Source organism: Cinclus cinclus, chromosome 13 (assembly GCF_963662255.1).
Source record: "Cinclus cinclus chromosome 13, bCinCin1.1, whole genome shotgun sequence".
NCBI lineage: Eukaryota > Metazoa > Chordata > Aves > Passeriformes > Cinclidae > Cinclus > Cinclus cinclus.
The window spans coordinates 4,258,212-4,279,497 of NC_085058.1; the positions used below are offsets into that span (position 1 = coordinate 4,258,212).

Sequence of the window (21,286 nt, forward strand, 5' to 3'; positions counted from 1 at the left end):
CCCAGGAGAGCACAAACTCTGTCTTGAGAGACTAAGGTGATAGAGCTGGGTTTAACTCACAGAGTGGGTTTTCTGGATTAGGACACACGAGCATGACCCGGGGCGTGGGGCTGCAGGGATGTGTGGATGGTAGCAGGAGGCCCTGGGCTCCGGGGTTCACATTGGGGCCATGTAGGGCAGTGGCTGGGATAGCAAGGTTTTACTAGCACTTGGGTCTCTGCTCTGTGGGTCTCAGTACCCCTGCTCTCATCTGTGGATGGCTTTCATCTGGGGAGAGTGGTGGGTGGGATCTCGGGACCACGGCCACTTGAATTATTGTTGCTAGGTGCTGGGGTGAAAAGATGCAGCTGCAGCCACAGGGTGGAACAGCATGGGGTAGGGTCAGAAATTCTCATAATGATGTACAAAGTATGTCTGGTCCTTCTTGTTCATCTGCCGGCAAGCATGTTCCACACTCTTTGTCATCCCAGGTGGACCACAGCTGAAGACCCCGATCTTTTGCACCTGGGGAAGGAGGGAGCCAAAGGAGTAAGACTTCAGCACCAGTTCTCCCTCCCTCTTGACCCCTTGCTCTCTGACAGCTTTGGTCATGGATGATGGCTGAGAGTCTCAGCCTCCAGAGGCTTTTGTGGAGGTTGCCACATTTCCATGAAGCTGCCAGGGCCATGGAGGAAGGATGGGAGCCCTCCCCCCCCAGCTCTGGTCAGTTGTTGCAGCCGGGGTCCTGCAGTAGCAGGGGGTGTTTCACCGGCATGGAACACTGCTGACTCTTGCAGCTCAGCCTGGCTCCAGAGGGAAAGTAGGGTAGGATTCATTCCCCTTCCACTCTCTTCTTGGTGCAGATGCCACTGAGGTCTCCAGGACCTCGGGGACAGGCTGGGACCAGTCCTCCACAGTGGCCAGTGGGTGCACCTCCTCCTGTCCCCAGCTGGACACTGACCTCAGGATGTACCTCCTGCAGTGAGTTGAAAAAGGGTACGAAGGGAGGACGTCCAAAGTGAGTGATGGAGCGGAGCCCCGTGAACAGGCTCTTGTTCAGCACCTTCTGGAAGTGCCGCTCACAGATGTACTGAAAGAGATTGGTGCACATCAGATGGCTCAGCACAGTGCAGCATGGCCCTGCACAGCCTGGCATGGCATGGCGTCCTCCCCATTAGATATCCAGGCTCACCAGCATGGTGGTGCGCAGGTCGAATTTCTCAGCCAGCTGTGTGATGTAGATGTGCACAGAGACTAAGTTGTTCTTGTCTGATTCTTCCACCTCCCGGATGATGTCTGTCAGCCACTCAAACTGCCGCTGTGTGCGTGTCACCCAGATGAAGTAGATCTGTGGCACATTGGAACGAGGCCCAGAGTGAGGCCAGCATCCTTATCGATGCCCATGGACTCCATGGAGGATTTTACCCCCAAAGAGGCCAGCAGCAGCAGCAGCAGGAGGCATCTCAGAATCACAGCATCAATTGGGTTGGAAAAGACCAATGAGATCATTGAGTCCAGCCTCTCAGGGGGTTTGTCTTTCAGATACTCTTACCTTCTTACACAACAGCTTGGAGTTTATGGACGACTTGAAGACCAGATCCTTGAGAATGGATGCGAAGGGTGTCACCCCAATGCCTCCTCCCACCAACACTGACACCTCAAACTTGTTCCACTCCTGGTGTCCCTCCCCAAAGGGTCCGTCCAGGTAGAGCTGGAAGGGAGTCAGCTGTTAGCAGAAGTCTCTGCTTGCCCAGGTCTTGAAAGCCCTCAGGGCTGGAGAAGTGCCTCAGGCTTGGCACAGCTCACTGCCGAGATGCTCTTGGGCTCAGATGTCCTGGGTGACATCCTGAGCAGGGCTCACCTTGGGCAGTGTGCCGAGGAGGGCCAGGCTCTTGGGAGAGTAGAGTTCCCGCAGACGGGTGGTCCAGGGCCCAACAGCACGGATGTGCAGGCTCAGCGTGTCGTCGTGCGGAGCCGAGGTCAGTGTGAAGGGGTGGTACTCGGTGGTGCCCAGGGCCATGCAGGCGATGCGCACCCACTGCCCAGACTTGTAGTCAAAGTCATGCGGCCGCTGGAACTGCAGGTGGGTGACACCTGCGGGGAGATGCATGAGGGGGCTCCATTAAGTTTGAGATGTTGAGGAGTTGAGGTTCCTGCATAACTGCAGCCCCTGATGCTCTTGCAGGCAGCCTGGGCTGCACTGCTGCTGTGTGGCCAGGGATGCTGTGGTACCTGAGGGCAGGAGCTCGGCCTTCACTACACTGATCTCCACCTTCTTCCTGCTCAGGCTGTACAGCTTATCTGCACTGTAGATGAGAGCTGGGATGATGAAGTAGATGTAGAAACGGGGCTGCTGGATCAGTGCATAGCTGCCATGGATGATGACCTGGACAGGTAGCAGAACCCTTCAGCAAGGTGAGTCATCACCCCAAGGATGATTTGGTAGCAGCTCAACAGCAATGGGGAGCCAGGACTGGGGCTACCACCTCCCTCGGGACTACTCCAAGCTTCTCCATCTCATCAGCTGCACTGACTTGACCTACAGGCTTGCAGTGCATCAGCACCATCCCTCCCTTCCCACCTAAATCCTTTACCAGGATGTAGAGCAGCACGTAGAGGTGGTGAGTGATCCAAAAGCCCTGAAAGCTGACACGCCGGAAGTGGTGGGTGGCAAACACATACATCACAGCAAGGACCACGAGCAGCAGCACTCCTGTCATGCCTGTGAGAGGAAGAATTGGGAGACCCTGTGGGGGAGAACAGGGCAGCCCCATAGGGGCTCTAACTGGAATGGGCAGAGGGCTGCCCATCCTGGGCACATGTGTGCAGGTCTGTCTGCTAGCTGTTCTCACCTGGAATAGTCTGGAAGAACCACCAGTAATACTTCTGTGGGAGCTGTGACCTGGAGAAGGACAAGAGATTGCACCATGGAGTGACCAGAATGAACTAGTGGTTTCCATTTTCATTTCTGTCCATGCCTAGGACACCCTGTCTGGACACTGCTTCAAATTCCACGTACCCATCATTTGTAAAGACACTGGAGAAGAGGCAGGACAGCACACTGAGAGGTGTGACTGAGAAGATGTAGACATTCACTATGTGACCTGCAGTGTGGAGCACTGTAAGAGACAAAAACATGGGGAAAGAAGCATCACTTGATGTGGATGGAGATATGTCAGACTCTACTGATGTCCCCAGGGACCTGGAGATTCCTTCTCTTCTATAGTGCAAAGGCATCTATGTCTCTGCAAGATCTTTAAGCTTCTGCCTGGTCCTGCTATAGTCTCTGCTTGTGGGTAGCAATCTCCCAGCAGCCCACCTACCTGAGAAAATCAGGGCTGCCATGGCAATCCAGCGGTGGAAGTCAACGGCAGCATCAAAGGGGATGTAGTGATTAAGGAAGGTCTCCCGCAGGACGGTGATGAGGTTGCGGCACATGGTAAGCAGGATGTAGGAGTACATGAAGGAGATGGAGGCAGCTGATCCCCGGGAGATGATGATCCCCACAAAGGTGGTCTGTGCAATTCCAGTGCTGGGGGATGCAAAGGCATAGTCTGGGGAGAGAGAGTGGAGGGAGTGTCATGCGCCCAGCACTGAGGGCCATGACCCTTCCTGCAACAAGGGGACAGCCACCTGTGTGGCTCCACCAAAAGCAGGACACCAGGCATGGGTCTGTGTGGGGAAAAGGGCACAGTGACCCAGAACTGCTGGATGACAGGGTGTCCTTGGAGATCCAGGGAGGAGACCTGGGAATCTGAACCTCAGGACTGTGGCCTCAGATTCACTTGGGGAATCCAATATAAGAGGTGTCCCATAAACTGGAACTAGTCCAGTGGAGACCACCAGGGTGGGTGGGAGCTGGAGGACATCCTAGAGCTGTGTCTATGTAAGGGAAAGGTTGAGGGAATTGAGGTTGTTCAGGCTGGAGGAGATGGGTCAGGGAAGCTGGCTGTCTGCAGCCACTTCATGGATGCACAGAGCAATTCTTTCTCAGGGGTGCTCAGTGGAAGGATGTAAGGCAAGAACACAAGTTTCACTGTAGAAGATTCAGGTTTGAATTCTTGAAATTCTTCGCAGGGAGGATGGTCAAAAACCAGCACAGGCCAGGCAAAGTAGTGGAATTACCAGCCTTGGAACTCTTCACACCTTCTCTAGACAAGGTCTTCAGCAGCCTCACTGAGCATTGGAAAATGGTTTTCTCTGGGCAGAGCATTGGACCAGGCCCTTCCAGAGATCCTTTCCAACCTCAGTGATCTTTCTGGGGACCCTCAGTCCAGAGCAGAACTGACACTGTTGCCCAAAGTTGTGCCGGTCAAGTCCCCATCGTGCCCCAGGCAGCCACCAGCTTTGAGGCTCAAAGCCCATGCCCCCCGCAGCAGGGCAGGGTGGGTACTCACAGTAGGCTCTCTCAGCAAACACACCGGTGGTGATGGCAGAGAAGAGGATGACACAGACGATATGGCGCCGATAATTCTCAACAAAGCGCTTGAACTCCTGGATCTTCCGCTGAACTCTGTTCTTCTCATACTTCTTCCGTTGTGCTTCTGTGTACAAATGCAGCTGGTACTGGTTCCCCCTGACAAATACAGGAACGCTGGTGTCACCACAAGGTTTCCCTGGCAAGGAATGGCTCAGGGCCCAGGCTTGGGTTTCCTCTCAAAGTACCCCTGCACATCAGTAACAGGGGTGACTTGCAGAGCACACCATCAGAGCGTGATCTCAAGTCAGCCTGCTCTACAGTGCCCTCAAAAGCTGGTAGCAAATGTGGAGGCAGCAACTCATAAATGAAATTGTAGATGAGAACAGTAAAATTTCATAGTAATATTAAACTGTCAAAAATTATCCACAAAATGGGAATTTCCTTAACTGGTGCAATTAAGGTAAACCAAGACATTCTGACCACCAATAACAGCAGCTGAATTGCTTCCTTGAAGAAATACTTGCTGCTGCCACAGCAGGGAGGACCAAATTCTCTCCTGCAGCTCTTGTAGGCAGCCCAGGTGAACCAGCAGCAGCCCAAGAAACAGAGGAGCACAGGCAGGAACTGTCAGAGAAGACCCCTCTCTAAAAACCACTATGCCAACCTCTGGAGTTGGCCACTTAATTTGTTTGGGCTTTTTTTTTTTTTTTTTTTAGATGCATATCACCCAGACCCAGCTACTGCACTGTCCTGACAAGATGGGACTGTTTCTGTAGCTCCTTGGCCAAAGAGTTCCTCCTTGGAGCAGTGCCATTTGACTGAAGGGCTATCCAATCTGACATGGAGATGTGAGAAACAGCAAACAGGATGAGCCCAAGCCCCAGAGGCACAGCTAGTGAGGGGACTCACTTTCTTCCTGGTCTCTTCCTCAGTTCTTGGCCTTTTCGCTCCATGTTGTGACTCACAGTGTCCAGATTTGGGTCTTTCCTCTCCTCTGAGATGGTTCTGTGGAAATAGAGAAAAGGGGAAAATTTTGGCAAGCACTTCTGGCAAATAGAGTGTTGGGCTAGACATAGCTCTATTTCCCATCTCAGGCTCAGCTGGGAACGCATCCAGCTCTTTTTTGCAAGCCTGCCACATTAACTTCAAGTGCAAATGGTCTGGATTCACTCTAACATAACCCCTCCATCTGAGCAGTAATGCAGGAGTCCCTTGACCACACAGAGGATACAACAGGGCTCTGCATGGGGCAATTCCTCCCTTCTGGCTGTGCCTGGGGAGGAGGATGGCAGCATCCAGCATGCACTTCCCATCCTTTCCCCGGCACTGGGACTTCTAACACCTTGTGGGAGCATTTGTTGGAAGGCTTGGGGTGAAAGATAAATGTGAGCCAGGGCAGCAAGAGAAGAAATAGCAACAGTGACACTAAGGAAGGGAGCTTACCCTTTTGTCTCTCTTTTTATGAAGGAGACGCAGTTGTGGAGATTTTGCTTGAACATCTCAGGGACACCTTTGATGAGACAAAAGGACAAACATCCATTCAGAAGGTGTAAGACAAAGTTTAGGAATCTCCTGTGGGCAGGGAAAAGCTCTGAAATGACCCAGACATGTCACACATGAAGCAACAGCTGATTCCCCATTTCTGCAGTTGAGGTGGGGAGATGGATGGGCCAGGATTTGAAAGTTCCATATTGGGTGCTGCCCACCGCCTCCAGCCTTGCAGGACCTGGGGTATCCCAGTGCTTATCCCCACTGACCTTTGATGCAGAGCTGGGTGAGCCGAAGCTCGCTGTCATGGTCCCGCAGCATGTAATGGAAATTCTCCCATGTCAGCTCATCCCTGTCCTGAAACCCCGAGGCCTGGAACATGGACTCTGTCACCTGCTCTGCCTGTTCTCTTGACAGGCAGTTGTTGGAGATCTCAATGAAGGACCTGGAACAAGGAGGTGAGATGGGAACACCAGCTGAGTCCCTCAAATAACACAGTGCAGAGTCCCAGACCAGTTCTGTGGGAGAAATGGGCTCTTGGTTGTAAGTGTTGAGTCCATGGTCTTCATGAGCCTGAAGCACAGAAACTGGGAGCTGCTTCTGAAGACATACCTATCAACACTGTGAAAACATTAGGAGAGAGGAGGAAGAGTACCTGAGCATCCTCAGAAACTCCTCCTTGGAAAGGAACCCATTCTCATCAACGTCATACATCCTGAACATCACCTTGGACTTCTCCTCTGGGGATCCTGATGAGGTGAGGAAGAGGCAAAGTAAGAACAAGAGCAAAAAGAACAACTTTCTTTTCATCAACAAAGATGTTTTCACATGTGTGGGTTTTTTTGGGTTTTTTTTTTTTTTTGAGTGTCTAGACCCTGCAGCAGTGAAATCTCACTCTTCCACTTGACTTTCTCAAATACAAGGTGAAATATTAGGTAGACACACATTCTTTCTTGGGCATTATTTTTCAAAGTGTGCTTTTGCAGGGCAATGATTTTTCTGGGAATTGTTTTGATTGAATCTGGCATTCAACACCTCCACCTATGAATCCACCGTTTCAGTGGTCTTTTAGGGAGAATCAGGTATCAGACACACTTGCCATGATCTCTCAAGTACAGGATGCACAGTTCCTTCAAGAGAAAGGGCAGACATGTCTGTGGTGCTGGAAGACAGCTCCCCTCATGAACCATCCTCCAGAAAACACATTTACATTGTCATGCCTCATAACCCAAGCTGAAGCTGTCCTGACTGAAGGAAATTTTAATCTGTAGCTACAGGTTGACCTGCTGGGTGAATCTTGTCCTCCACTCTGACAGAGCCTAGAAATAGATCCAAGGACAGCAGATGGAGGCATTAACCAGCTCCAACTCCCACCTTTCATGAAGATCACCAAGATGTCCAGGAACTCCCGAAAGGAGATGTAGCCATTCCCATCTTTGTCAGCCAGGGAGAACATGGACTCCACGAACATGGAGTGGTCTTTGAGCCCCAGGGCTTCAGCAAACTCAGCCCTGCTCAGCTCACATGTAAGAGACTTCTTTGCCTTCTGTGAAGATTCAAAACTGAGCTCTCCAGCATCAGATCTGTCGATTTCCAGCACCTGCACGTTGTGTCCCACAAAAGATGCTGTGAGTGATGGCAGAGCACAAGGCTGGTGTTCCCTTTCTGACTTATTGCATGAAGACTGGTGGCTCCCTAGCACAAAACTCATGGCAGATACCACTGGAGAAAGACCTTTGCCTCTCCTACACAATGTGGCTTTTCACACTCCATGTGACCGACCACTCTGGAAACCTGTTACATCACTCAATAGTCTCTTTGCCACTTTAGACACTTGTATCACTGCAGCAGATCTCCCTTTGTCTTCTGCAAAGGAAAACATCCCTCGGCCCTGGAAGTATTGGCAGCTTCCTTGTGTGTGGCTTACCAGCTCTTACAGAGAGCACCAGCCCCAGTATTCATTGTTTAATCAATACTGAAATACCGTCTCCCATGCATCAGGGCTGGCTACACCTTTACATACCTGAGCAAACAGGTGCCTGAAAAAAGTCTCCAGAATTTTTTTTCTCTGCTCCTGGGTGACTGCCTGTTTCATCAGGCTCTGTTCCTTCATCTCAGACAGATGCAGGTCAAATCTGCTCTCCTTCAAGTAGTCTCCCAGCTTTCTGACAAAGATGGTCCTCTCGGCCTCCTCATTGAAGAGCAGCACCTGCAAAGGACCCACCCAACTGGCTGTGATAATCAGAGGCTCAGCTCCACAGTATTTGCTGGACCTGGTGGTTCTCAGGAGGCCACAACCTCCCTTCAAGAACTTACACTGCTCCCAGTGCCCTCAACAGAGGGCTGTCGAAAGTCCAGGGGAAGGTGCCATAACCCAGGCACCACAGTACTCACCAGGTCATATTCCTTGGGGCTCTTCAGGAGCAGAGCTTTGTTCCCTTTGTTGCTGGAGAGAATCACCTCCACTCTTTGGTGGGCTTTCAGGTTGATGCTCCGAAGCACAGACCCTCTGCTATCCAGCACTTTGAGCACTTTGTCAGCTTGGAGCTGAATGTAGACAGGAGAGTTGTCTGTCTTGGGTCCGTGCCACTCTATGGCTGATGAGAAAGAGCACAGGACTCAGCTGGAAGGAACCTCCTTCACCATGAGGCATTTTGGGAGTGATTTCATGACCAGGCATATCTTAAAGGAATAATGATGGTCTCCTAACTACAGAGCTCGAGCACATGCACACAGGAGGAGTACAAACTATGAAGCAGGACTTTTCCAGTGTGCAGAGCAAGGAGACACTGTCCCTATCCTGGAACTACTGGTGCCATTGCTGTACACAGGTTTCCTTCAGGCAAGGTGTGATCTGGGGAGGGTTGGAATTACAGGGGCGTAGGGATGGCTCAGGTTGGAAGGGACTCAGGTTGTAAGGGTATCTTGCCCAGCCTCATACCCAAAATAGATCAGCCACAGGTCAGACTGCTCAATGCTTTGTCTGGTCAGGTCTTGGATAGGATGGGCTACCACATTCTCAAGGGCTTCCTGGTCCACTGCTTGACTATGCTCCTGGGGAATCTATTCCTCCTTACAGCCCATCTGGGTATAAGCCCCAGGCCCACCCCTGCCTCAGTGTGTGCCCTGACTGCTGCAGCAGCAGCATCACCAGATACCATCACAGGGTTGATAGTGCCACCTTACCACGTATGGCCTCGCTAGACATCTCCCTGCACACACTGGTGCCCTGCTTCCTCTGCAGCTTCTTGAAATCTCTCTTGCGGAAAGCAGCAACAACCCAGGCAACAAACAGAGTCACTGGGGACACATGAGAGAAGGAGGCATGAGAGATCATAAAGCTCCTTTCCCCTCTTGCCTCCTTCCTGGTGCCCAAGGACTCTGCCAGCTCAAGCACCTCATTAGTGACTGGGACTCGGCAGCTCCTGCTGGGAGGTGCTTTGTCCATGGGCACTCAGCCCCTTTCTCTGGTGGAAAGGTGGAAGAGGAGAAGAGTGACAGTAAGAGGAAACAGTGACAAACCCAGGGGCAGACAGCAGAGGACAACAATGATGATCCCGAAGCCTGCACTACTGCCTGCAAAGTAGTCCAGCACCATCATAGGTGTGCAGTTGGCCAGGTGTTGAACTCTCAGCTGCTGGGGCTGGGGGCATGGGTTCCCTGCAAGGGGGAAATAGGCAGTGAGTGTCATTGACCCTGTACCCAGCTCACCAGCATCACCCCCAGGAACCTCTGCATTAAGATGTTGATGAGGTTCATGTCTGAGTGACTCAGCACTGCAGAACTGGGGTACTTGACTTAAACTCCTGATCTTGGGGACAGCCTTTGGGTTTGGGTTCAACCTTTGCCTGCCACAGCAAACCAAGCACAGAACTCGACTCAAGTGCTCTGGAGGTTCAGCGCCATCACCTCTCCTTGGGATGGGCTGATAAAGAGGCACCCTGAGCCGCAGAAAGTTGGGGCTCAGAGCCTCCACTCATCTGGATGCTGCAAATCCACGGAGTCCTCCTTGTGTGATTACACACAATGCATGCCAAGGCAACAAAAGCACCTTGTGAGGTCTGGAATGTTACCCAAATTAAATGCTTACAGTAAATAGGAAGAGTGTGGCAAGATCCCAAGAGGAAAAGGCATTTTGCCAAACAATATGCATTTTCCCCTTGGGATCATGCCTGCACTTCCACCTTCTTTCAACATCTGTATCATGCATCAACGTTTTGCTCACAATCAACCCTTGCATTTTGTGCTGCTTTTGCTGGTTTAGGGTCATAGTAGGTGTGAGGCTTGAGAAACTCCAAACCTGATATGTTCCCTGTGTCATTTACTGATCAGCAGTGTCACTGGGATGACTGTTTTCCTCAATGCCTGGCTGGAGCCATTCCCTCCCTGCGCCCTCCCACCGCACAGTGCACTCACCCTCTCTCCAAATGAACACCTGGGGCTGGAGGTCTGTGGATTTGGCATAGGTGACAGAAGTCAGGACGCTATGAAAGGTGGTGTTACGGATCTCCCTGATTTCCTCCTCTGTGAACAGCCTGAGGAAAAGGACATGGTAACAAGTGGTTGCCCCAGGTGTCACTGACCAGCAACAGGAGGCAACTGAGGAAGCTGGAGCCTCAGCCCCAGTTTTCATGTGTTACTGGGGTTTGCAGAGCAGCTGCCAGATAAGGACAAGGTCATTACCCATTATTGGTGTTTTCGAACCAAAACCTGTCACCGTCACGCAGGCGTACAAACTGCTCCAGGATGATGGTAGAGAAGAGGAAGCCATCAGCCTCCAGCATGCCTCCAGGGAGCAGCTCCAGCCCAGCCAAGTTGTTGGCATACAGGGCAGCAACCTTCTGCAGGACCTGGTGAGAAACCCCCACCACACATCTGTGAGCACATGGAATTCTGCCAGGGCATCAGAAAGTGTTGGAAAAACCTTAAGAGGTATAAGGAATGTGCATTTTCCAGGCATCACACACATCTGTGGGCTGGGAGGATGCTGAGCTTCACACAGCCTCGAGCTCATGGCTTAAACTTGAGCAACTGAGCATCACTCCCAGAGCATCTCAGCTCTAGGAGGAGCAGAGTGCATGGTGGCACAGTGGCATGGGAGTGTAGCACTGGGGCAGGATGGTTTATTGGTGCCATGTAATTACATAGTTACCCCAATGCAAGAATGAAAATTACAGTTACCCCCCTGCAGACATGAAAATCAGCCAGGGTGGGACATGCACTGGTCTCCCTCTTCCTATGGCACTGCAGAATTCAGTTCCTACCTGGAAGGTCCCATCATCCTTTGTCCCACATACATTCCATACCCAGACCGGTTCCCTGTTACCTGTGGCTCCAGGTGTGGGGCAAGGCTTGACCAGTTTTGGAGAGGTTTCAGCCCAAAATGCTGCCTGACTTGGTTGTAGGTTGGCAGGCCGAAGTCTCGCCCACGCTGAACCCAGCTGGCCACATAGTCAGTGCGGGAGTACTTAATGGGCCCATACCAGTAATCTGTGGGTGGACATGCTTAATGTGTCCTGTAGCTCTCTGCACCTCCATTAAAAGGGCTGAAGCATGTGGCTGGGTGCTGATGGAGGAGGCAATGGCACCTGCCTCCCCACCTTGACCCCAGCACAGCCTCAGGCATCGGGGTCCCCCACCAAGGCACAGCTGCAGTACAGACCTTGGAGATCTTCCACCACAATGTTGTCCTCCTGCTCTGCTATCTGTGAGCTCATCCCCAGCAGCAGGTTGTCCACATCTTCTGGCTGCTGTAGCACGGGGCTCTGAGAGAGATGGGAAGAGCAAGTGATTTCTCTTGCATGAATGTAGCCCCACAACCCTGAAATGGTGCCCCCAGGGGTGAAGACCCATGACCTAGGGGAATCGGGGACCTCTTCCAGGGTCATTTTCTCCACATCAGGTCAGCCTTGAGGTCTGAGCCTGACCCATCTGAAGGCTGGGGAAAATCTCTCGCCTCTTGTCTGGCTGTCATTCTCTGCGCCCAATTTCCCTTACAGAAGGCTGTGGAGTGCCCCGTAACACAGAGCAAGGGATGAAGCCCCCTGGACAGCCTGCCACATCCTCAGGACCTCCGTGCTCCCTCCTCTGTACCTCTCTGCTCCAGTAGCTGTTGCAGAGCCGCACTGCTGGGAACGAGCCACTGGAGACAGACACGTTCTGGAACTGGCACTTTGTGTCTCTGGAAAAACAAAGAAGGATTCAACCCACAGCCCTGAACCAGTGCTGCCTGGGGTTGTCAGGGCTGCTCCTACCTCTTGTAAACACCTGGAGGCACCATGGTGGCCAGGAATTGCCCTGCAGCTGCCACGAACTCTGGAGAGAGGCTGGGGTCCAGGTGCTGCTGGTAACCTGTGGTGCAGTAGCCAGGCTGGAGGGAAAAGGGGCCAAGGTCCCTCTACCTCCCCACCCACCAGCTCCCCTAGTCCCCCTACCCCTGTTTCCAGCACTCCATTTCCTGCCTACCCCTCACCTTGGTACTCTGGGACCTGTGTGCCCAGCAGGGTCGGCAGCCACTCATACAGAACGATGCTCTAGGGAACAGGGAAGATGAGTCAGGACCAGAACCATCCAAAATGTTGGGGGTCCCAGCAGAGCTGGGGGGTCCTGTCCCTCACCTGGAAAGTGGCAATGACCCTCTTGCGAGTGTGCTGGAAGAGATCCTCATCAGACCAGGCAGGATGCTCCTGGGCCAATGCTTTGGCCAGATGGTTGTGGTACCGAAACCAGGTGATGCTCAGAGCCTGCAGGAAGGGGCTCTCATTCCCCCAGGCACTCCCCAGGTCTGCAAGAGCCACCATGACCATCAGTGGGGTATGTCACCACTGGGTCTAGCTTTGCCCAAAGCGAAGATGCCAGCCCTGTGGATCCAGCCCAGTGTCCCCTTGTCTCCTTGCCCTTCTTTCCTCCCCAGGCACCCCTAGCACAGACCAAACATTGGGCAGGTGAGGAATTCAAAGCAAGCTGAGTGAGTTTGTATCAGCAGCAGCCCTTTTCTTCAGAGGAGTTCACCTGGGATCAGAGCTGGTCTCTGACATTGCTGCCTGGGCATGTGGCCTCTGGAGTCTCTGGTGTGTCCTTGCTGGGTGCTGGGACATCTTCGCTGGGGGCTCAGATCTTCCACCCCCTTAGGAAACTCCCACAGTCCTCCTGACCCTTTTGTCCTGCCTCCCTGCATCTTCTGCCCTTTCCCCTTTCCCAGGGTCCATTCTGGGCTCAACTCCAGGGACCTCCTGCTCCCCGTGCTCCCAGTCAGAATGAAAAACAATGGGAATGCCACCATTACCGTATATCCCTTGGGGACCGCCCTGTCCCGTGGATGGATCCAGCGCCTTCCACATGGGAACCCTCCCATCTGTCTCCCTCGGGAGGCTCCTGTTGGGCCCTGATGCCAGCTGTCCCCCTAAGAAGCTCCTCAGGGCATCGCTCCAGGCGTGTGAGGGGCCGTAGATGGAGCTACCATCCAGCCAGCCTGTCATCCCGTTGGTCTAGAGCAGGCACAGGGAAGAGGAATTAACAGGTGCCAGGATTTCACTGGAAAGGTGTAAAAAAAGAGGTCTGGAAAGCCTCAGTCTGTCCCTTTTGTTGTTGCAAAGCAGCCTGTTGCAACCCTATTTTTAAAAGAGCTCTCAGGAAGCAAATAAATACACAGACAATCTCTGTCCAAACTTTGGGAAATAGTGCCAGGTAGAGGAAAAGACCAGGTACAGGCTTTTCAAAAGTACATTTGGGATTGTTTTTTCCCCAGTTATTTTGACTATGCCCAGAAGCAGTGAGCCCATGTGTAGGCTGGAAGGGACTAAAACTATCTCTGGGGAAATGGGGAACACCAGAGCTGTCCCCTCTAATCTCACAGAAGGAAGTCCCACTGTCCTGGAAGCATGCTGAGTATGTCCCCTGCCAAATGTTTGCATGGAAACTTGCTTTTAATTCTGAAAACATGCTGGAGTTAACAATTTTTTAAGCTTTTAAATGTTGGTAAAAACATGACTTGTTAAACTGGTCTCTTCAGGGTTTGTCACATGAAAGGTTTAAGGGGGTGTATTCCACTTTGGTGATTTTGGCTGGGAAGATCCCCCACGTGAAAGAAATCGGAGGAACACATGCAGAACAGCCAAATCCAGAGAAACTGGAGGAAAACCTGGATTTATTTTCCAAAATGACTGAAATTCAGGGAAGCACTGCAACTTTGTGGCATTGTCAGCTCAGTTTTGTCATCCAGTACTTAAGATAGGACTTGGTGCCTAAGACAATGTGCAATAATTAACTCATCTAATTACCTTTTCTTTGTTCAGGAAATGCTTTGACCTTGGGCAATCACTAGTGTTGCTCAATGTGAAACTTGGAAGTCGACTTTGGGTTCATTTAATTGGTTCAAACACTTGAGATATTAGTAATTTTTAGGGACATAGTAGTGGTCTCGTTTTATTTTTGCAACTTATCTTGGCTGCTACAGACCCCGATGGTAGGCGAAGAAGAATTTAGACGAAAGGCAAAGAGCAGAGGAATCCACACCTACCTGTTGCCGGGGGTTGTTGGGGCTCTGCCCTGTCTCTGCTGCCCAGCGGATGCGCTGGAAGGGCAGGACCACATCTCCAGTGCTGGCAGGGTCAAACACTGGGTCTCCAGACGGGATGTGGATGTTGAGGAACTCAGCAGGGCAGCCGGGTTTCTCTGTCTCCAGGATGTCCAAAAGCACATGGAAACCTGACAGACACCAAAGAATGGTCAGCAGCTGCCAGGACTGCCACCAGCAACTGGAGCAGGATAGCAGGGAGGGCGGCTGTCGGCTGAGGGCGTCACCACGTGCAGCAAGGGTGACCCAGGCCAGGTTGAACAGGGCTTAAAGAAACTTGGTCTAGTGGAACAAGAGTACCACTGAGGTCCCTTCCAACCCAAACATTCTGGGATTATATGGTTTCCCAGAGACAGACATCTCCAGGCCTGGAAACCTAAGACCCCACTGAGCTCCTGGGAGACAGAAAAAACTGCTCCAACTTGCAGCAATTCAGCCCAGCCCAGCTCTTATTAGATCTGTCCAGTGTTTTTGCCATGGGGCAATTCCACTGCTAAAAGAAATTAGGAAGCTCCCAGCTGAATAATATCAGCACTTGGGTCAACTGGCACAGGTTACCAAAAATCCACACAAACCCTCCTAGCTGGACAGTGCTGTGGTAAATCCATACCCAAGGCTTTGTGGTCTGATACCCACATGTGGGTCTGCTGTGTGGGGCTGGGTGAGGAGCACTCTGACACATAGCCTTGGGTGTGCAAGAAACCAACATATTTCCACCCAAACCACCATTTTTCCAGTCAGTGCTGGACCCCAGGTCTCACCGAAGAAGACAGCCAGCACGGTTGTGTTCCTGCGGGAGGGCAGCCCGGAGGGTCCCCGTGCTACTGCATTGCTTAGCTGGCGAGCATCGGGCACGTGGGGCTCCTGCAGTGCCTGGTAGACGCCGTCTCCGTAGTTGGCTGGCAGAAGACGCAGCAGCCTAGCTCCTGCAGCACCAAGAAACATGGAATGGGTTCTGTGGTACCCAGTGACAGACACAGCTAGAGCGGGATACACGGATGTGTGTTCAGGTCCCAGAAGAGAGAAAGAGGATAGTATAGGTCCTTGGAGTGGCCAAGAACATGCAAGTTTTGGTGTCATCACCCAAAAGTTCTTGCAACACTGGGATCAGTACTCTTAAAACCAGGAGGGATCCTCCATCCTCCATCTTCCTCTCTTCCAGTTGTCCTTCTCTTGTCCATATGCATCCCTGTTGCCTCCTGGAGGATTGGGGTGGTGTTGTTGACAGCTCAGCAATGTTGAGCTGTCCGATGTTGACTGTGCAATCCTACAAAAGTGTGGTGTTTGCAGCACCATGGGGAATAGGAGAGGGAACAGCCAGAGAGGCAGCGAGAGAAGTGTGAAGATAAGAGAGAAACACCCTGATTTTGCATGCACTTCTGATCCCAAAACTGAAAAGCCCAGAAGCAGGAGGTCATTTCACACTGATTTTGAAAAGCTTGTCACCAGTGTGGTGGGCTCCATTTACTCGAATTCCCCAGAACTGGGGGAAATCCTGAATTCCTGCCTTAGTTTCCCTATATTGGTTTCCAAAAGTTAAGGTCTGATCTGTTTGCTCTAGAAGACGAAGACTGGTCTGTCCCAGCTGGCTTTTCCTGTCAGGCTTTGGTGTTACCAAAGACCTGGTGACACACATGTCATGTGGGTGACCCTTTGGACCAACTGGGCTGCCAGAAATGTGGATTCAGAATCTTCACTGTTTTAGATAAGATCCTGCCTGATCTGTCCTGGTCCATGGCTCAAGGAGATCTAGAGCTGAGCCTATGGGCTGGCTGTAGGCCTATGGAGAGGAAGCAGTTCACCAGTGGCACAGGGAAATTCCAAATGCCTCTCCCAGTTCCGACCGGTACACGGTATCAGCTCTCTGCAGGGCAGAAAATCAATAGGTTCAGGATGTCTGGATCATTAACTCCTCTGCCTTGTGTTGAATCCTGGTTGAACTGCATGTTGATTTTGGCTAAAGGTGGTTTTTTGCAGCTCTGGGATCCCTGACCACCACAGAAACACCTGCTGAGAAAAGCTGGGTCCTCCCTGCCTTGGATATTTTGAGTGATCTCATAAATGCAAAGCTTTGCTCTGCAATTGATCCAACACCAGCGTGATCTGCAGATTGTGCCTGGGCAGCAGCAAAATGTGGCAATGCCCAGACATGGGCTGTCTGACCCCTCCATACTGCTTTAACAGGGTTGTCAGGTGCATCTAGGGACCACTGAGGGCCATGGGAGGTGGCATTGTCTGCTGACCTGCTCAGGTCAGAAAGGTTTCTGTCTCAGCCACAAAGCAAGCCAGATGCCCGAGGGGCAGCTGACCTTTTTCCATCCCACCATTCCTCTCCTGAGGCCTGGCACTCACCCACAGAGCCGTAGCTGTGATGCAGAAGGTTGTTGTACCAGCCGTCATAGCGCTGGACCTCCCAGGAGATGCTCTCCTGAGCTTCTGGAAGAGACAACCCACTTCATGAGCAGCAAGAAAAAAGCATGAAACAAGCACCACCATTAGAGAATTATGTTTATATTGTGATATTTTCCCCATATTCTTTCTGAAACTTCCCAAATATGCAGTTTTTTAGACAAACTTCTCACTCCTATTGAGGAACAATAGCTAAAATTACAAATTCATGCTTGTGATCCTGATGTCCTCAGATCAATTTGTGGCCACCACCAGCCTAGTCCCAAAAGACATTCCTCTTCTCCTTCTCTCTCACTGGATCAGAAACATCTCCTTACTTCTGACTCCTACAATGTCCATGTGAGTCAAGGAAAGACTTGGCACTTTTGCATCAGCCTTACTTCCTTCGTGTTAATTTTTTTTACTTTTACTTTTTACTTTGCTAATACTAGCAAAGACTTCCAGTTCCAGTTTACAAGCTGTGTACTCATCTCAGCTGCCATGGGGCAGTCTCTCAGCCTGCACTTTGCTCCAGTTTTTTCTTATCCGCTCACAAACTGCATCATAGAATTTGTGTTGGAAGGGACCATAAACATCACCCGGTTCCGTTCACCCTGCCATGAGCAGAAACACCTTCCACTATATCAGGTTGCTCTCATATGACGTCCTGTGAGTCAGGGGAAATTCCCCTGAGGGGTATCAACTAGCCAGGATCTCCCCTTGGGTTCCCTTCCCCAAAATCATACTTACTCCCCAAGGTCCATGCTCCCAAGAGAACCACAACCAAACTCAACATCATTGCTGCACGTTGGGTCTTTGGAAGCAGAAATCTGCAAATGGAACAGAGAGGGAGGGAGCTGGAGGTGGACTGTTCCTGGAGGCTGGAAACATGGAAAGACCAAAACCTCAGCTCCTTTTTGTGGTATCTGCTTCTGGGTAAAACCTCACTCCTGCCATCATCCATGAGCAGTGTCTCCTAATTTGGGGTCTGGGACGTCGACAGGAGTCATGTGAGACCCCATCACCTCGGGAAAGTTCTGTGGGGATGTGTCAGCTGACCCAAGAACACCTTTCTGCTGAAGCAGGACTGGTGGCCCTGCCTTGGGGGTATCCCAGTTACAGACTCACAGCTCATCATCTAGTTGTGTCTGCTCCATTAAAGAAACAGGCACATTTCAGCTGGAAATTCTTCCTGCATTGACCCATCCAAGCAAATCCAGCTGTGAACATGATGGGAAAAGCCTTAGCACACAGTCAGACATCCCAAAGTGTGTGAGTACTGCAGACAAGACTACTTGGTCCCCTCTGAGCTAATCTGATGGCCATCCCTCCTGACCACCCTTTCTCATGATGCTTTACCACCTCCCTGTCCACAAAAGTCCTGGATCCAGAGCAGATTTCATCACTGGGAACTGAACGTTTAAAATTCCAGGCAACAGCTGCCAGAAGAGAGGGATTCCCAGTATTGAATTGTGAAGTGATTTAGAGTAACAAATGTGACAATTCTATCTACCACTGGCTTTCCATGCACAGAAATGCCAAACCTGAATTTAACTCCAAGACAGAGTTTTCCACTAAATATGGCTCTTTGTCCCTGTTTCAGTGTGTATCCAAAGATTAGCACTGTTTCAGAAGAGCTGTGCTGCCAAGAGATGCAGCAACGTGCAGGTTTCCCCTTTTCCTACACTGCTCTGTCACATCCAAATAGATGTTTTTTATTTCTTTTTTCATTATTTTAATTAAAACCTAAATAAAATCTGGTTTTGGAAAGGCTTACACATTACCAGCAGCTCTGTGGGTTTTATTTTTGACTTACTGAGAACTGCAGTGGGGATTTTTCACCTATAACTCCTAATGGTGCAAACTGCAAAACTTGAGTTCATGTTGAACAGTTTGCTTGGAAAACAAAGTTGCCTGAGACTTAAACATTATCATTTGCACTCACATTAATTACATTAATCAATTTAAACACTCATCACCAGTCTGTGAGCAGAGCATGTAACCCGTGGCCAGTCCTTCTGCCAGAGATTCCTGTACTTTTGGTCTTTTGCATTAGAAAATAAGTTGTGTCTCAAGAAGTGACATTTCCAGGCTCCTTGACCATCACAACAGTTCTTCTTTCCACATCCTTTCCACCCCATAGCCCTGTGCTGAGCGTGGTCTGGTGGATGTGAGATTTACATTGTGCAGCTGGTGGGAACTAGAATCTCTGTGAGCCCCATTCCATACAAAGAACATGAAAGTTTGGCTAATGGTGACACAGAGATGCCTGTGATCGCTGGCAGGAGTGGCAGAGTGCTGTCACCATCACCACACGGGGCTGGGACTCTCCTGCCTGGAAGCTCTCCCTGTTGAAACGGCTCCTTCCCTGAGCACTGGCAGCAGCTGTGGACTTGTGCAGAGAGGTCCACGTGGCCTCCTGTGCTGTAGAAGGGGAGACCCCAGAGACACAGCCAGATTTATCTCCTCATGACTCAGAATGTGCAGTTACAACCCCCAGCCAGAGTGCGGTCTGAAGGTGCCACAGAAGTGGCTCAGGAGACACAGAGCAAAGCCAAGGCTCAAAGCACATCACTACAGCCACAGCACAGATTGTCTCCCCTTTCCCTCTGGGTCTTCTCATAGAGTTCCAGCAGAACTAGTGCTTTAAAATTCCTTCTGTCGCTGAGCACATCTCCCTCATCCTCAGGTATGGGAATTACTCTTGTCCCAGGCCACGAGATGCCAGTTCTCATGAACCCTTTATCTCCTTATGTCCCAGAAATTAAAATCTATTTATCGCCTTATCGACACTGGGGGTTTTCCAGTCTGGATCATGGCCAATGTTATACAGTAACAATGGTGATCTTGCAAACGGACCTTGGAAGCCCATGGGTGCAGCTTCCTGAGGGAAAGCTTGGCAAGCGTGGATGGATTATTTCCACAGCCTCGTCAAGCTTTCCCAAGAACACTGTAGTGATGAGCCCTCCAGATTCTGCTTGTCCACAGATTCCCTGTGCCACCTTTGGAAACTCATTCTCTCCCTCTACATCTAGCGAAATTAAGCTTGTCAGCCTTGTCTTCTCCCATCAGAGAGGATCCCTGAGCCCTGTCAAAGCCTGGAGTTCCACACCCCTCCAAAAACCATATGTCAGATAGTGCAAACACACAGCTTCTCGAGCCACAGGTAACCTGGGACTGTGGAATACACCAGCATCCTGGGAGAGCATCAGCCTCATGGTGGAATCCAAGTGTGGCCACCCAGAGGACAGCAGACTCAAGGCCTTCCACAAGCCTGGAGCCTGATCCCTATGGTCCTTGTGAGTCACAGCAAATTTCTATCTCTTCCCAGTGCTGGTGGGACACACCTGGGGGCTGCCACCTTTCCCCCCCCCACCCCACGAGTCAGTTCTGCGATTTTAGAACAAGCTACGTGTCCCCAGCCTTAGATCCTGGAGTATCCTGGACACGTTCACGCTCCATGGACAACCTGCACACAGGGATGAGTGGAGCCTCCAGCTTCCCCTGGGGGCCAGATGCCCCGAGGGCCCAGGGCACAGCGGGGATTGGGACCCCCGGAGGAACGCGAGCGGTCTCTGCCTGTGCCTGCGGTGTCCTGCTCCCACGCAGGGACACGCTCGGTCCCGCGCGTGACTCCACCGCACCCTGCGGGCGAGGACACGCGTGGCCCCACGTCACCGTCCTCACACATCACCCAGAGCCCTCCAGCCCTCCGGACGAGCACGGACCTGAGGCCGTGGCCCGACCTCTTCCATCCCCGGGATGCAGGAGGAGCAGCGGCGGTCCCTGTCCCCTCCAGAAGCGACAGCGGAACCCCCCGCGGGTGGCAGCGCGCGTGGCCCCGATCCCACGCACCCAGCCCACCCAGGCAGGCAGGAACACGCTCGGAAATCCTTCCAAGGGCAGACACGCACGGCCCTCGGGCACACCCACGGGGAACGGGGAACGCGAGCGCCCCTGACCCTTCAGTTCCCGACCCACCCCCTTCCCCCCCCCCCCCAAGCAAGGACGCTCGTATTCCCAGCCGCTTTATCTCCCTTTTCTCCACGCAAGCGGAGCGCCCACGATTCCTTCGACGCCCCACGGAGACGGCCACGCTCGTGTCCCGATCCCCCTCTTCGGCGGTGACCCGCGCATCCCCGGTCGCTCGTGCCCCAGGTGTGCCCCAGGTGTGCGGTCTCACCTGCGGGCGGCTCCGGAGTGCGGGGGGCGGGAGGAGCAGCGGGTTACATAGGGCCCGAGCAGGACAACCCCGCCTATAAGAGCGCGGTGCGGGTCGGAGCCTCCCAGGGCACCGCCTGCGGCAGAGGCAGAGGCAGCGGCAGAGGCAGCGACAGGTAGGTAGGTAGGTAGGTAGGTAGGTAGGTAGGTAGGTAGGTAGGTAGGTAGGTAGGTAGGGGCCCCCGTCTTGGAGAGCAGCCCGTGCTGCTGCCCGC

General features: G+C 52.0%; 1 protein-coding gene across 1 annotated transcript; it reads right to left on the reverse strand.

The window, feature by feature from the left end:
* Positions 1–381: 381 nt before the first annotated feature.
* On the reverse strand, positions 382–17,807 carry DUOX2 (dual oxidase 2). Its single transcript, XM_062501187.1, is given in 34 exon segments — positions 382–504; positions 941–1,069; positions 1,172–1,327; positions 1,532–1,690; positions 1,841–2,073; positions 2,212–2,365; positions 2,574–2,701; positions 2,832–2,881; positions 2,999–3,098; positions 3,303–3,533; positions 4,377–4,555; positions 5,309–5,404; positions 5,843–5,909; positions 6,157–6,332; positions 6,543–6,636; positions 7,262–7,487; positions 7,911–8,096; positions 8,282–8,484; positions 9,074–9,187; positions 9,410–9,547; positions 10,304–10,422; positions 10,571–10,737; positions 11,214–11,377; positions 11,550–11,652; positions 11,981–12,068; positions 12,142–12,238; positions 12,360–12,420; positions 12,505–12,671; positions 13,173–13,374; positions 14,406–14,593; positions 15,224–15,388; positions 16,815–16,898; positions 17,601–17,769; positions 17,772–17,807. Coding segments are annotated over 34 exon segments (4,752 nt in total).
* Between the last annotated feature and the right edge of the window lie 3,479 nt (positions 17,808–21,286).